This window comes from Tasmannia lanceolata, unplaced genomic scaffold (assembly GCF_043159265.1).
Source record: "Tasmannia lanceolata isolate RefF3 unplaced genomic scaffold, GAP_Taslan_0.1 ptg000020l, whole genome shotgun sequence".
Lineage (NCBI taxonomy): Eukaryota > Viridiplantae > Streptophyta > Magnoliopsida > Canellales > Winteraceae > Tasmannia > Tasmannia lanceolata.
The window spans coordinates 25,181,117-25,197,215 of record NW_027518697.1 but is presented as its reverse complement, the minus strand read 5'-3'; the positions used below and the strand labels follow the sequence as shown (position 1 = coordinate 25,197,215).

Here is a 16,099-nt window from a genome sequence, read left to right as displayed (position 1 = left end):
TGCTTTTGGCTCACAGGTTCTTTTAGCGGAAAGGGGTTTCATTATTCATTTTTTTCTAGGCCCAACGGGTTTGCAAATAGTTTAAAACATTTGGGTATTGGCTTGAAGCTCAAATCGTCCAAGGATGGCCTCCTGGTGTACTTAAGCATAATATTTTTTTAATTGATCCAGGTTTGTAGGTTCATTTAATTTTTCTCCATTTTCATTGAGCAGTCTTACGGCTTTTCCAGGCAGGACTTCATCAACAATGTAAGGACCAGACCAGTTTGGCCTGAACTTTCCTCTTGGGTCAAATACCGGTGCCCTGTAGGACTTCAATACAAGATCTCCAGGCTTCAAATCTCGGACACGAACCTTCTTATTGAAAGCTCTCTCAATCCGTCTCTGATATCCTTGGATATGATATAAGGCTCTCAGCCTCTTCTCATCTATCATCTGTAGCTCATTGTGTCTGGCCTTCGCCCATTCTGACTCTGGCAGATCGGCCTCCACCATCACTCTCAAAGAGGGGATTCTTAACTCAACAGGGAGAACAGCCTCCATTCCGTACACCAAAGAATACGGAGTCACGCCTGTTGAAGACCTGATCGATGTTCTATAAGCCCATAAGGCATAAGGAAGTTTGTTCGACCAGTCCTTATATGTCTCAGTCATCTTACTGATAATGACTTTGATGTTCTTATTTGCTGCTTCAACGGCCCCATTCGTCTGCGGCCTGTAAGGAGACGACTTGTGATGCCTTATCCTGAACTCTTCACACAGGTGTAACACTTCTTTCTTGAAATGTGATCCATTATCTGAAATCAACTCGTGAGGTACTCCGTATCTGCAAATTATATTGGTACGGATGAACTTCGCAACTGTGTTCGAAGTGATGGAAGCATAAGATGCAGCCTCTATCCACTTTGTGAAATAATCAATAGCCACCAGAATGTACTCATGTCCGCTCGAGGATCTCGGATAAATCTTCCCAATGATGTCTATTCCCCATACCGAAAACGGCCACGGCGAAGTCAGGGAGTGCAACTCCGAAGGAGGAACATGAATAAGATTCGCATAGACTTGACACTTATGGCATTTTCTTACAAATGCGAAGCAGTCTGTTTCCATTGTAGGCCAATAGAATCCAAGTCTAAGGATCTTTCTAGATAGCATCTTCCCGTTCATATGAGGTCCACAAACACCCTCATGAGTCTGCTCAATAAGTTCTGCAGCTTTATCTTCATCAACACAAAGGAGTTGTATGCCATCAAATGACCTTCTATATAGCTCTTCACCGCAAATGATGAAATTCGCAGATAACTTCTGGAGAGTTTTCCTTTCCTTGCTTGAAGCTTCCGGAGGATGACCCTTGCCTGAAATGAGGTTTCTGATATCTGTGTACCAAGGCTTCCCATCTGGACATCTAGCTGAAATCTCTATAGCATTTACGTGCGCAGGGGCCCATTGCAGTCTGATGGCTAACGGTTGAACTTCCATTGTAGCGGAGATATCTAACATCGAGGCCAAAGTGGCCAAAGCATCAGCAAAATGATTTCTGGTCCTTGATAAGTGAGTAAATGTGACGCTCTTGAATTTTTGGACTAGAGATTCCAAATACATATTATAAGGGATCAATCTATCTTCTCGAGTTTTCCATTGCCCATTAATCTGGTAAATGATCAGGATGGAATCCCCGAACACATCAATATCTTGAATCTGCAATGCTAAGGCTGCTTCAAGTCCGGCAATACAGGCTTCGTACTCTGCCATGTTGTTGGTGCACTCGAACTGCAACTTGATGGAGATAGGAATGTATTCTTTCTTCGGAGAGACCAAGACTGCACCTACTCCTTGCCCACGACTGTTTACGGCTCCATCAAAGTACATTAACCACTTGGTACTGAGAACCTCTTCTTCTTCGATATCCATAATTTCTTCATCAGGGAATTCGGCTCTTAGAACAGCATTCTCCTCAACTGGAGCATCGGCCAATTGTTCAGCTATAACCCGCCCCTTAACTGATTTCTGAGTGACATAACTGATGTCGAACTCAGACAATAACAATAACCACCTTGCAGTCCTTCCTGTAAGGGCAGGTTTCTCAAACAAGTACTTTAGAGGGTCCATTCGTGAAAGCAGAAGAACCTTGTTTGAAAGCAAATAATGTCTAAGCCTCTGGGTTGCCCAAACTAATGCGAGACAAGTCTTCTCCAAAACAGTGTATTTTAATTCATACTCTAGCATCTTCTTGCTGATGTAGTAAATGGGTCTTTCTTTCTTAGACTCAAGATCCTGCTGAGCAAGCATGCAACCCATCGCTGTATCCGTGATAGATAAGTACAACAGCAACGGCTGGCCTGGAATAACTGGTGAAAGAACAGGGGGCAAGGATAGGCATTGCTTAACCTTTTCAAAAGCCTCCTGACACTCTTCATTCCACTTCTTCGAGGAATTCTTCTTCAGAAGCTTGAAAATGGGTTCACATGTCATCGTCAGATGTGCTATGAACCGTCTCAGATACTGAACTTTGCCAAGGAAACCTCTGATCTGCCTTTCTGTCTTCGGCGGCTGCATTTCTTGAATCGCCTTGATCTTCTGCGGGTCCACTTCGATCCCTCTTTCGCTGACCATAAACCCCAAGAGTTTCCCTGACGTAACGCCAAATACACATTTACTCGGGTTCAGACGAAGCTGATACTTCCTGATCCGCTCAAAAAACTTTCTCAGGGCAACAGTGTGCTCAGGCCGAGTCTTCCCCTTTACGATCATGTCATCAACGTAAACTTCAACCTCTTTGTGAATCATATCATGAAGAAGAGTCGTGGCGGCTCTCTGATATGTAGCACCAGCATTTTTCAAGCCAAACGGCATCACTCTGTAGCAATATGTACCCCACTGAGTGATGAACGCTGTCTTCAACATGTCTTCAGGTGCCATTTTAATCTGATTGTACCCTGAGAATCCATCCATAAAGGATAAAAGAGCATGCCCAGCAGTGTTATCCACCAGGAGATCAATGCTTGGAAGAGGAAAGTCATCTTTAGGACTTGCTTTGTTTAAATCTCTAAAATCAACACACATTCTGACTTTCCCGTCCTTTTTGGGCACCGGTACTATGTTAGCGAGCCATTCAGGATATTCCACCACCTGGATGAATTTTACTTCTAACAATTTCTTCACTTCTTCATAGACTTTCAACTCCCATTCTGTTTTGAGCTTTCGGAGTTTTTGCTTCTTTGGCTTAGCACCAAGGATTAAGGGTAATCTGTGCTGGACGATTTCCTCACTTAATCCTGGCATATCATCGTAAGACCAAGCAAAAACTTCTTTGAACTCTTTAAGCAGGGTGATCAATTCCTCGCGTTCTTCAGGGGATAAAGTTTTGCCAATCTTTATTTCCTTAATTGAGGTTTCATCACCAATATTCACAGTTTCAACTTCCTCATCAAGTGGTTTTGCTCGGCGACTCTCCTCCTGTTGGATCATATGTCTGATTTCAGGGGGAGTTTTGTCGGCATCCTCATCAGAGGGGGAGTCTTGATTGTTATTATTAAGATTATCAGATTTTATAGCAGATTCAGCAGATGAAATAGAGACAGGAATGTACTCAAAAGAAGAATCCTTCATTTCATTGAAATTTGAATCATATACATCAACAGACGAATTACCCTCATCGGGGGGTACAATGAACTTTGGACTCATTTTTACAGACTCGATGGAAATGTTGACACCTGCGTCAACTGACTCAGAACTATAAAAGGAAACAGCAACAGATGCTTTATTATGAACAGACTCCAACTCAATCTCGCTTGAAAAGGAAGAAACGTCGCCGATCTTAGGTGAATGGTCCTCTATGGTACCTGCATCAAAAGACTCATTAGAAGATATAGACTCTGAATCAAACCCGGAGACTGACACGTATTTATGGACGACTGACTCTTCTGAAGGGATTCGTTTGTACTGGAAAATAACCTGGGGTAGGACTTGAGAAGTCCAGTTAGTCAGAGGTTCCTCAGCCGGGGTGATAAGACGAGTTGGGTCAAGTATCAGCGGGCTCCTGCCAATCACGGCCACAGTCTGTGACCCTTCTTGGAAAAGTGAATTCAGAAGACTCGGCTCTATGTGCTCTGTCCAATCAGCCTCAGACTCTGTCTCTACAATCTGCATACCCACTGGCTCATCTTCTAGCTCAAGATCGAAGAAAATCTCAAACCCCGGAAGCATCTGACCTGTGCTCTCATCCAACCAAAACTCTGCAAAGCCACAGAAAGGAAAGGCTGCGCCTTCTTTTCGGAATCGACCGTTCATTTTCAAATCAATGGGTGCCATTGGTAGCCCCAAGCCCCGACGACGGTTTTCTGCCCATTTCAGCATCAACTGCTTCATCTCTACAATTTCCTTCTTTGTAGGCTTGTAACCCAGTCCGAACAAACCATTGAATGTTTTGAACACAGGAAACTCGGTCAAACCTTGATGATATTTGCCTAACCCGGCGCCTGGCATATAGCCCTGTCGGCGAATCATTCTGATGACATTCGAATTTGTACTAGTCAGGAAACAAATTTCCTCATTCAAAGCCTCTTTGAAAGTGATCGTAGTTACCTCTAGTGAAAACCCCGTCAAATTGACATCTTTGGATCTTTCCCCAGTTATGTCCGGAGTGATCTGCCCTATCTCGAGATCAGGATCCCCCTTTACTGTTATCACTCTGTTCCTGCGAATGAACTTCAGTTTTTGGTGGAGAGTAGACGGAACAACCCCGACCTTGTGCATCCAAGGACGGCCAAGCAACAGTAAGAATGAAGCCTTAATATCTAAGACTTGAAATTCTACCTCAAAGTCTTCTCCGCCAATCTGTATCTCAGTGACCAAAGTCCCGATTACATCTCGGCGAGTGCCATCATATGCTAGAATACCCTGCTCGGATGGAATAAAATTCTCAGGACTGAACCCCAGGGTTGCTGCGGTGCTTAATGGGCAAACATTCAGTGCAGAGCCGTTGTCAACCAACACCTCTGGCACCTTCTTCTTGTTACAGAAGACTGTGATTTTAAGAGGCTTAGTATGGTCTCGGCCCTCAGGAGGTAAATCGTCATCAGCGAATGACAATGTTTTCGCAGCTCTGGCCATGGCTACGAGACTGACAAGCTCGTCAGGTGAGGTATTAACAGAAACTTGTGCTGCATTAAGCTCTTGAAGGACTAGCTTTCTGTGCTTCGATGAGGCCATTAGTAAACCCCATACCGAGATATTAGCCTGAGTCTTCTTCAGCTGCTTTAACAGGCTCTCATCTTCTTCGTCTGCGCTCACTTTATTCTGCCTCTGATTTTCTGAGTTTCTTGCAACCCCTGCCGGGTTTTCTACACTCAATTCTGGTGGTTTGAACACTCGCCCACCTCGGGTCATGTGACGCATCTCGTTACACTGATCATCCAGCAATAGCAGTTCGTCTTCGTCCGTTCTGAAAACATAAGGTGCATTACGGACATCCTCTTCAAAGTCCTCCATCCTTAGAACATAGGTGGCTTCCTTTGCTTCTTCCAGACCAACATTCTGAAGCGCATATGACTGGGCTGAAGATGACTCAGCGAGTTCAGCATCGTCAAACGACAGCACATAAGGTTCTTTTTCTCTGAATTCTCTGAGCTCTTCATCGTCAAAGTTCAAAACATATGTTTTATCAGATGTAATAGCGCAAATGAGAGCAGAGGGATCAAGGATGGGCTCATCTACAAAGATAGCGTTTGTAGTGGGAGGAGCAACAGCACGGTGGTTGGGGAGAGGATTCTGAGTGATATTCGGCCTTTCAACTGCAAGCTCATCTTTATCGATCATGTTCTGAATCGCGTGCTTCAAGGCCAAACAGTTCTCAGTCATGTGTCCCGGGCCCCTGTGATATTCACAGTATTGATCCCTTCTCCAGTTTCCGGGCAGCGGATTAGGTACAGGTTTGACATCCGGAAGTCTGATCTTCTTGTCTCTGATCAACTTCTTAAGTATCATGGGCAGTGGAAATGGTAATGGGTCAAACTGCCTGAACTGCTTCGTCACCATTGGTCTAACAACTTCATCAACAGGCTTGGTCACTGGTCTGGTATAACTGACTGCTTGTACTTCCTTCGGTTGGATCATAGGCCTCTTCCCCTCTCGGACATCAGATAGCGTTTTGGCTCGGAGGCCCTTAGCAATAGCATCCTCGATCTGGGTGCCGGTCTTAATCAAATGATCGAAATTCTGATAGTGCTGCGGCGCCATGAAGTGAAAGTACTGTGGGGACAAGCTCTTGAGGACCAACTTTATCTGGTCTTCCTCTGACATTCTATGGCTCAGTTGGGCAGACTTGCGCCTCCAGCGCCTAATGAAAGATGTGAATGTCTCCTGAGGATTCTGCTTCAACAGCTTCAGATCTCTTTTAGTGACCTCGATCCCTTCCTCCATGGAGAATTGTTCTACGAATCGGTTAGAGATTTCTTCTAATGTCCTAATCTCTTCTGGTTTCAACCTCAAAAACCATCTTTTGGCTACCCCTATAAGAGACATAGGAAACAAATGAGCCATCTGCTCTCGACTTAAGCCATGCTGCTGGGAAAGAGTGATGAACCATCTGACGTGGTTTCTCGGACACCCAGTTCCATCATATTTGTCATAGTCTGGTGCCTTGAACTTAGGCGGGAATATGGCATTAGGGGACATCAGAAATTCAGAAATATCGAATCCCTTGGACGCTTGAACCTTCATGCTCTCAATGTCACGAGCCATCTTCTCATACTTATCGAACAACTCATTCTCCTTGTTAACCGGAGGGACAAAGTATTCCCCAGCATATTGCTCATCTTTTAGATCGATCTCTACGGGAGAGATGACTGGTCTGGTGAGGTTAGGAGATGTGGCCGGAGGAGGCTGAATGGCGGGATCTTTAGAAGTAGAGACCTTTTGAGTACTCTGGTCTTTTAGATGAGTCACCTCATCTTTCAACCCTGCTATATCTCGACACATATTTCTCAACATTTCCTGTATAGTTATCATGGGGTCCACTGGATCATTAGCCATTTGGTTGACTTCAAAAGAACCTGACAACTCTGGTGAAGATGGTAAAGGTGCTGTTGGTGACACAGTGGGATCAAAGTGACGAACAAGTCTAGATATTGAGGTAGGTCTAGACCAGGTAGGTTTAGCTTGGGTGCCCTTTTTTGAAGCGATGGTTGCTATCTTTCAGAATCCTGATTGGAAGTTAACATACTAGATCAATAATCATGAGATAAAGATTCTGAACAAATAGAGAAAAGAGTAATCTTGAAATACATCAACGGGTATGTTAATTTGGAAAGAATCCTCAATCTATTCCTTAAGGGTATAACCGTTCTTCTTTTGGGAATGAAAGAGTCAGGAACGATAAACATCCCTAATCAAAATAAGTTTCGATCTCAGCAACGATCATGCACTCAAAGAATACAGGTGAGATCAAACTTTTTCATCAATGATTTCGATATGATCCAGGGGTAAAAGATATATGATAAACATGGATCAATCAATGGCTCAGATAATAGACCATGGCCATAAGAATGACAAAAGTCGGGTCAAGGACCAGATCTAAAATCTGAATGATGGATATCAACAACAAGATGAGATCAAGATGAGATGAGATAGCATAAGATTGCTTTCAACAGATGGATCATGAATGACTAATCCTATGAGATCTTTGGAAATGAATGGGATTTACATCCTAACCCCAAAGGAAAAGTTTTTTAATTTTCGCACATTTTATCAGTGTTACCTGAAGGCATCAACCCTAACCCTAATCTAGCGGAGTGGAGAGAGGATCTCGACTCATGACTTTGTTTGTGTACCTAGGACCGATCGTAGCCATTGAAAGATGGACTACGGCCTAATCTAGACACAAATGGGTAGGATATCCTAAACTAGGCTCACACACACAATTGGGTAAGATATCCTAAACTAGGCTCACACACGTGATGCACATGTGTTCGTATACTACATGCATGTGTGGGTTAATCTAGGGGTAAGGCCAAGAGTTCCCTTAGCGCGAATCCATGTTCGATATACTGTACCAGTGTCCGGCGTATCAGTACGTGAACAAGAGATCCGTTTACGTACCATAAAGGTACTAGGCTAAGGGTGGAATGCTTCTCTAGCACAGAGGCACCAGGTGATGAAATCCCAGTCAACCATGCTAGATAACACTCCGGGTTCCTAAAATAGGACGTGTGTGCATGTGAGATGCAGGGGTTTAGATGAAAGTGATGTAAGTGTGTGCAATAAGTTCGCGCAATCTATGATGCCTTCAGATTTTGTTAGATTAAGTTTGAGTAAATGTGATGAGAAAATAAAGCATACAAACTAATCTAACAAGCATAAAAGAGATAGAGTTTTCATGAGCCAGTTGAAATAGATTCAAATGAGTTATCCTTTGGAATTGTAATGAAGTTAGGTGGTCCCCAGCAGAGTCGCCAGTCTGTGGGACCCGATCCCGCGAGAGGGGTGGTGGCGCGAGAGCCGCCACGCACTATCTCTTGGTCTCTCGTACCCACGCGATTGGCGTGTGCCTTTTATTATTAATTTTAATTCATCTTTTATGTGAACTTGGGATCACTAAGGCAATCCGAATTCCACACAAAAGAGACTGACAGAGTCGCCACCTAGATGTGGGATCTAGGACCCATAATTAACCAGAAATCTAGACTCGCTACCTGGTTACAAGAATGGAAGGTATGGGGATTTATCCACCACATGCACCATTCCTGCCCGATAATCGGTCTTCAATTCCAAAAGTTAACTCTTTTAAATTCATTTTTAATGGCTCATTCAACTCTCTGTTAATGTGCTATCTATGTGACATGCATCCTATGATCTAATTTCAATGTGAATCCTAAATGTGTATCTTGATTTCTTAATTGGTTTGGATTCAATCTAAGTGAAAGTTCTCCTAAAATTCTAATTTCATGGAAAATCCTAAGTGATTTGATTGTTTCAACAGTTTTAAAAGTGATTAGCCCGAGTCCTCAGATGATCTGGTATTCATCCAAAGAAGCCTACGTATCCCCGCCTCCACGAGAATCAAGGCAACGTAGTTCTTCGCGCCTATTCTAAGCTAGGATGCCTAAGACACCTAGACTTCTATCCTAGACTCGATCTAAAAGACCGAACCGGTTATTAAAGTTTCTTGTACGATTATTTAAATTTCAGTGAATTGTGGATTTTATGACACCCTATATGCCCTAACTAAATGCAGATTAGCCCTAAGCTAATGCAGGTGGTTCTTACAACCTATGTGTGACTAGGCTGTATTTCCTAAGGAAAACCAAGGGTGGACTAGCGTATCCTACTCTAGTCATCACTCGGCGATATGGATCGCCGACTGACCGGACGGAGGCGCTCCTATAACTCTAGGACAGACCCCTAACTCTAAAAACAAGCACACAACAAACAAACAATCAAACTACCTATCAAAAGAAAAACCCTAACTCTAAAACTCTCTATCTAGGAAAAACTCCTAACTCTAGAGGAAGATCTTTTGAAAATAAGATTTTAAAGGTTTTTGAAGAAAGTTTAAGATATTATTTACAAAAAAGGTTTGGCTGGACTTGGGATATAAATCCCAAGCTGCACTACGTACCTCGGAAGAGGATCAAGCCAACGTAGTTCGAAAACGAACTCTCAAACTACGCTTCTAAAAGAAACACTCACACTTCAGATTTTTTAAGGTTTTTTTATATTTTCAAATGTTTTTGATATTTTTAAAGTTTTCAAATGTTTTTGAGTTTTAAATTTCTAATGTTTTTGGATTTTAAAGCTTTTCCAATGCTCAGGACCTTTAGATGTTTTCAATCTTAAAGGGAACACGCAAGAACAACCACAAACTAGGGCAAAGCCCTAAATCCAAAAGGGGAAACCCCGAACAAACAACTAACGTCTCAAAGAGACGAACCATAACAAGAAAGATAGCGTCCCAAGAAGAGAGAAAATGATCCAAGATCCCAAGCAAGCAAAGCTCTAATAAGACTGAGTTAGCCTCTAATTAAAGCGAAGTAATCAACAACTCTAAAGGAGAAACTCCTAACTAAAAATATTAAAGAAGGGTACAAATGAGCAAATGAGTCAATGACTCTCTAATAGCGGTGGAAAAACGAGTCAAAGACTCCACTGATAACAACTAAAGGATAGACGAGTCAAAGACTCCCTAAAAGAGATGGAAACACAAGTCAAAGACTCACTGACAACAACATCACACAAACAAATGAGTCAAAGACTTTTATATGAGGCAAAGCATGCCTCCTATGGGTACACCAATTTCGGCCCAGAATGGCATCCAAGGGAGGGAATCGTGCGCTCTTTCCTTGCGCAATTTAATACTTAGGTTATAGCATCTTATTGCCTGGCAGATCTCAGGATTTCCGTGGACAGTAACCTCGGAGCCAATAACATGTTATAGCTTAAATATCTAAATTGTCAAAGATTGGTTGCAATTGGGATACGATTATGGATGCACTGGCCATTTTTCGAGGGAAATCTAAAGACCCTAAGATTTCTGTTTCAATGGATTAATGAGTTAACATGTGACAGAGATTTAAGGTTCTTTAGAAATTTTCAGATGATTTTCAATTAATTTCGGATTTTCAATGGATTTTATCAATTTTAAACATATGAGTGTTTTTACAAGTGAAACTGTAGCAAACGAATTCGAAATGAATCAAAATTTCTACAGCAGTAAGATGGGTATCCATGCAGCTTACGGGATGAATTTTGTGGATTTGTACATTAAGCTCATATTTAATTTTGATTTAACAACAATAAGACCAGATTGCAAAAATAACACAGAAACTACTAGAAATAGAAATCTAAATTCCATGAAATTTCTACATTAGTAAGATATAAGTGAAAATAGCATGCTGTAAGATTTCCATGAATTTAGAAAACTATTTACTATCAGTTTCGGATTTTTTAAATTTCAAACCAGATTATGAATTAACACTACAGCTCATATGAAACAAGATCAAAATCACTTGAAAATTTTACAGAAGAAAGAAGTATAGAATTTAAGACTACTGTAAAAATTTGGAGAATTTTATCTGTGATTTGACATCAGTAACAATTCTCCCAAAATCTGATAATTTTCAAAGAATGCATAAAATAATATACCAAACAAAATCCAAAAATTCTCACAAATTCATGGTAGAATGTATCATTATCATATTATTTTCCCACGAAATTTCATTATTTGTGGAATCTGTTTAGTATATCTTTTAGTTTTCTTTGTTAAAAATCATGCAAAAATCCGAAAATATACCAAATAATTCTAAAAAATTCCGAAAACAGTGTACCTACCTGTGATGAGTTCCTCGCCGAATCCAAGAGCCGAAGAAATCCAAAAATCCGGCCGACGTGCGATCCGCTCCGCTTCCTTCTTTGTTTTTATATTTTCCTCTCTCTCTTTCTCTCTTATTTTCTCTCCCTCTCTTCTTTTTTTTTCCTTCTCCTCTTTTTTTTTCTCTTCTTTTTTTTCTCCCCTCTTCCTTCTCTCCTCCTTTTTTTCTCCCTTTTTCCTTCTCATCACCTCTCTTTATATAGTGAAAAACTTAGTGGAGAGGTGGAAATAAATAATGAGAATGGTGGGAATGGTGGTGGGGATAATGGAATATATAATGGTAATGGTGGGAATGGTGGTGGGGATAATGGAATATATAATGGTAATGGTGGGAATGGTGGTGGGAATAATGGAATATATAATGGTAATGGAGATAATGGTGTTATTTTAAAGGGAAAAATGAAGTTAGTGGAAATGGTAGAGAAAGTTAAGTCATGCTAGTGGTGAGTCCCACTTTGTGGGTTCCGCACAAGCGGGTCCCACATCAGCGGGTCCCACAGACTGGCGACTCTGCTGGGGACCCGTTTGTGTGGGACCCGCTAGTGTGGGACCCGTTTGTGTGGGACCCGCTGATATGGGACCCGCTGGTGTGGGACCCGTTTGTGTGGGACCCGCTGATGTGGGACCCGCTTGTGTGGGACCCGCTGATGTGGGACCCGCTTGTGCGGAACCCACAAAGTGGGACTCACCACTAGCATGACTTAACTTTCTCTACCATTTCCACTAACTTCATTTTTCCCTTTAAAATAACACCATTATCTCCATTACCATTATATATTCCATTATTCCCACCACCATTCCCACCATTACCATTATATATTCCATTATCCCCACCACCATTCCCACCATTACCATTATATATTCCATTATCCCCACCACCATTCCCACCATTCTCATTATTTATTTCCACCTCTCCACTAAGTTTTTCACTATATAAAGAGAGGTGATGAGAAGGAAAAAGGGAGAAAAAAAGGAGGAGAGAAGGAAGAGGGGAGAAAAAAAAGAAGAGAAAAAAAAAGAGGAGAAGGAAAAAAAAAGAAGAGAGGGAGAGAAAATAAGAGAGAAAGAGAGAGAGGAAAATATAAAAACAAAGAAGGAAGCGGAGCGGATCGCACGTCGGCCGGATTTTTGGATTTCTTCGGCTCTTGGATTCGGCGAGGAACTCATCACAGGTAGGTACACTGTTTTCGGAATTTTTTAGAATTATTTGGTATATTTTCGGATTTTTGCATGATTTTTAACAAAGAAAACTAAAAGATATACTAAACAGATTCCACAAATAATGAAATTTCGTGGGAAAATAATATGATAATGATACATTCTACCATGAATTTGTGAGAATTTTTGGATTTTGTTTGGTATATTATTTTATGCATTCTTTGAAAATTATCAGATTTTGGGAGAATTGTTACTGATGTCAAATCACAGATAAAATTCTCCAAATTTTTACAGTAGTCTTAAATTCTATACTTCTTTCTTCTGTAAAATTTTCAAGTGATTTTGATCTTGTTTCATATGAGCTGTAGTGTTAATTCATAATCTGGTTTGAAATTTAAAAAATCCGAAACTGATAGTAAATAGTTTTCTAAATTCATGGAAATCTTACAGCATGCTATTTTCACTTATATCTTACTAATGTAGAAATTTCATGGAATTTAGATTTCTATTTCTAGTAGTTTCTGTGTTATTTTTGCAATCTGGTCTTATTGTTGTTAAATCAAAATTAAATATGAGCTTAATGTACAAATCCACAAAATTCATCCCGTAAGCTGCATGGATACCCATCTTACTGCTGTAGAAATTTTGATTCATTTCGAATTCGTTTGCTACAGTTTCACTTGTAAAAACACTCATATGTTTAAAATTGATAAAATCCATTGAAAATCCGAAATTAATTGAAAATCATCTGAAAATTTCTAAAGAACCTTAAATCTCTGTCACATGTTAACTCATTAATCCATTGAAACAGAAATCTTAGGGTCTTTAGATTTCCCTCGAAAAATGGCCAGTGCATCCATAATCGTATCCCAATTGCAACCAATCTTTGACAATTTAGATATTTAAGCTATAACATGTTATTGGCTCCGAGGTTACTGTCCACGGAAATCCTGAGATCTGCCAGGCAATAAGATGCTATAACCTAAGTATTAAATTGCGCAAGGAAAGAGCGCACGATTCCCTCCCTTGGATGCCATTCTGGGCCGAAATTGGTGTACCCATAGGAGGCATGCTTTGCCTCATATAAAAGTCTTTGACTCATTTGTTTGTGTGATGTTGTTGTCAGTGAGTCTTTGACTTGTGTTTCCATCTCTTTTAGGGAGTCTTTGACTCGTCTATCCTTTAGTTGTTATCAGTGGAGTCTTTGACTCGTTTTTCCACCGCTATTAGAGAGTCATTGACTCATTTGCTCATTTGTACCCTTCTTTAATATTTTTAGTTAGGAGTTTCTCCTTTAGAGTTGTTGATTACTTCGCTTTAATTAGAGGCTAACTCAGTCTTATTAGAGCTTTGCTTGCTTGGGATCTTGGATCATTTTCTCTCTTCTTGGGACGCTATCTTTCTTGTTATGGTTCGTCTCTTTGAGACGTTAGTTGTTTGTTCGGGGTTTCCCCTTTTGGATTTAGGGCTTTGCCCTAGTTTGTGGTTGTTCTTGCGTGTTCCCTTTAAGATTGAAAACATCTAAAGGTCCTGAGCATTGGAAAAGCTTTAAAATCCAAAAACATTAGAAATTTAAAACTCAAAAACATTTGAAAACTTTAAAAATATCAAAAACATTTGAAAATATAAAAAAACCTTAAAAAATCTGAAGTGTGAGTGTTTCTTTTAGAAGCGTAGTTTGAGAGTTCGTTTTCGAACTACGTTGGCTTGATCCTCTTCCGAGGTACGTAGTGCAGCTTGGGATTTATATCCCAAGTCCAGCCAAACCTTTTTTGTAAATAATATCTTAAACTTTCTTCAAAAACCTTTAAAATCTTATTTTCAAAAGATCTTCCTCTAGAGTTAGGAGTTTTTCCTAGATAGAGAGTTTTAGAGTTAGGGTTTTTCTTTTGATAGGTAGTTTGATTGTTTGTTTGTTGTGTGCTTGTTTTTAGAGTTAGGGGTCTGTCCTAGAGTTATAGGAGCGCCTCCGTCCGGTCAGTCGGCGATCCATATCGCCGAGTGATGACTAGAGTAGGATACGCTAGTCCACCCTTGGTTTTCCTTAGGAAATACAGCCTAGTCACACATAGGTTGTAAGAACCACCTGCATTAGCTTAGGGCTAATCTGCATTTAGTTAGGGCATATAGGGTGTCATAAAATCCACAATTCACTGAAATTTAAATAATCGTACAAGAAACTTTAATAACCGGTTCGGTCTTTTAGATCGAGTCTAGGATAGAAGTCTAGGTGTCTTAGGCATCCTAGCTTAGAATAGGCGCGAAGAACTACGTTGCCTTGATTCTCGTGGAGGCGGGGATACGTAGGCTTCTTTGGATGAATACCAGATCATCTGAGGACTCGGGCTAATCACTTTTAAAACTGTTGAAACAATCAAATCACTTAGGATTTTCCATGAAATTAGAATTTTAGGAGAACTTTCACTTAGATTGAATCCAAACCAATTAAGAAATCAAGATACACATTTAGGATTCACATTGAAATTAGATCATAGGATGCATGTCACATAGATAGCACATTAACAGAGAGTTGAATGAGCCATTAAAAATGAATTTAAAAGAGTTAACTTTTGGAATTGAAGACCGATTATCGGGCAGGAATGGTGCATGTGGTGGATAAATCCCCATACCTTCCATTCTTGTAACCAGGTAGCGAGTCTAGATTTCTGGTTAATTATGGGTCCTAGATCCCACATCTAGGTGGCGACTCTGTCAGTCTCTTTTGTGTGGAATTCGGATTGCCTTAGTGATCCCAAGTTCACATAAAAGATGAATTAAAATTAATAATAAAAGGCACACGCCAATCGCGTGGGTACGAGAGACCAAGAGATAGTGCGTGGCGGCTCTCGCGCCACCACCCCTCTCGCGGGATCGGGTCCCACAACCGGTTTATGCCATAAAAGGCGGGTGGTGGAAAAAACAGGCTTTTGGTTTGCCGAAAAAGGCGGTGCTGTGTAAAAACAGGCTTTCCGATTGTATAAAACGGCTTTCGAAAATCGTTTCTTTTCTAAAATACCCTAAAGAGAGATTGAGAGAAACCGAACTGGTGCTCTGGGACTCGTCGTAAGAATCTTCCTCTCGAAAGCTATCATTCTTACCGCCTTCACAAAATTGGGTATCTAGACATCCCAACCAGAGTGAGTCCCCTAAGACATCCCAACCAGTGTGAGTCCCCTGAGGTAACCCAAATCAGTGTGAGTCCCGTGAGGCATTTTAACCAGTGTGAGTCTCCTTAGGCATCCAACCAGGGTAAGTCTGTTTCTACGCGGTAACCCTCCGAGTCCAGGGCAAATCCGCCACCACACGACAGCTTTCTAGGGTAAGTCCGTTTCTACGCGGTAACCCTGCGAATCCCCACGTGGCAGCTCTCTAGGGTAAGTCCATTTCTACGCGGTAACCCTCCGAATAAGAGCAAACCCGTCACCACGCGGTAGCTCTCTAGGATAAGTCCATTTCTACGGGGTAAAATTTGGTCATTTCGGCAAAAATTCGATAGCGGCGAAATTATTGAATTTCGCCCCTAGCGAAAATTTGTGTCATCCAGGTGACATCACCTGGTTGACATCATTTTTGGAA

At 41.1% G+C, this 16,099-nt stretch overlaps 2 protein-coding genes across 2 annotated transcripts; both read right to left on the bottom strand.

Annotated features, from left to right (window-relative positions):
- Positions 1 to 3,701: 3,701 nt before the first annotated feature.
- Positions 3,702 to 5,450, bottom strand: LOC143854988 (uncharacterized). The gene is made up of 2 exons (XM_077365140.1): positions 3,955 to 5,450; positions 3,702 to 3,842 (listed from the first exon to the last, which is right to left on the bottom strand). Exons 1-2 carry the CDS (start codon positions 5,395 to 5,397, stop codon positions 3,834 to 3,836), a joined length of 1,452 nt encoding a protein of 483 aa, XP_077221255.1. The 5' UTR covers positions 5,398 to 5,450; the 3' UTR covers positions 3,702 to 3,833.
- Positions 5,402 to 11,456, bottom strand: LOC143853915 (uncharacterized). The gene is made up of 3 exons (XM_077363609.1): positions 11,326 to 11,456; positions 5,466 to 7,202; positions 5,402 to 5,406 (listed from the first exon to the last, which is right to left on the bottom strand). The coding sequence occupies exons 2-3, from the start codon at positions 7,030 to 7,032 to the stop codon at positions 5,402 to 5,404; spliced, it is 1,572 nt and encodes a 523-aa protein (XP_077219724.1). The 5' UTR covers positions 7,033 to 7,202; positions 11,326 to 11,456.
- Between the last annotated feature and the right edge of the window lie 4,643 nt (positions 11,457 to 16,099).

Bases quoted from the DNA above. Each gene is read 5' to 3' on its own strand.
- LOC143854988 (XM_077365140.1), bottom strand. From the start codon at position 5,397: ATGCGTCACATGACCCGAGGTGGGCGAGTGTTCAAACCACCAGAATTG.
- LOC143853915 (XM_077363609.1), bottom strand. From the start codon at position 7,032: ATGGCTAATGATCCAGTGGACCCCATGATAACTATACAGGAAATGTTG.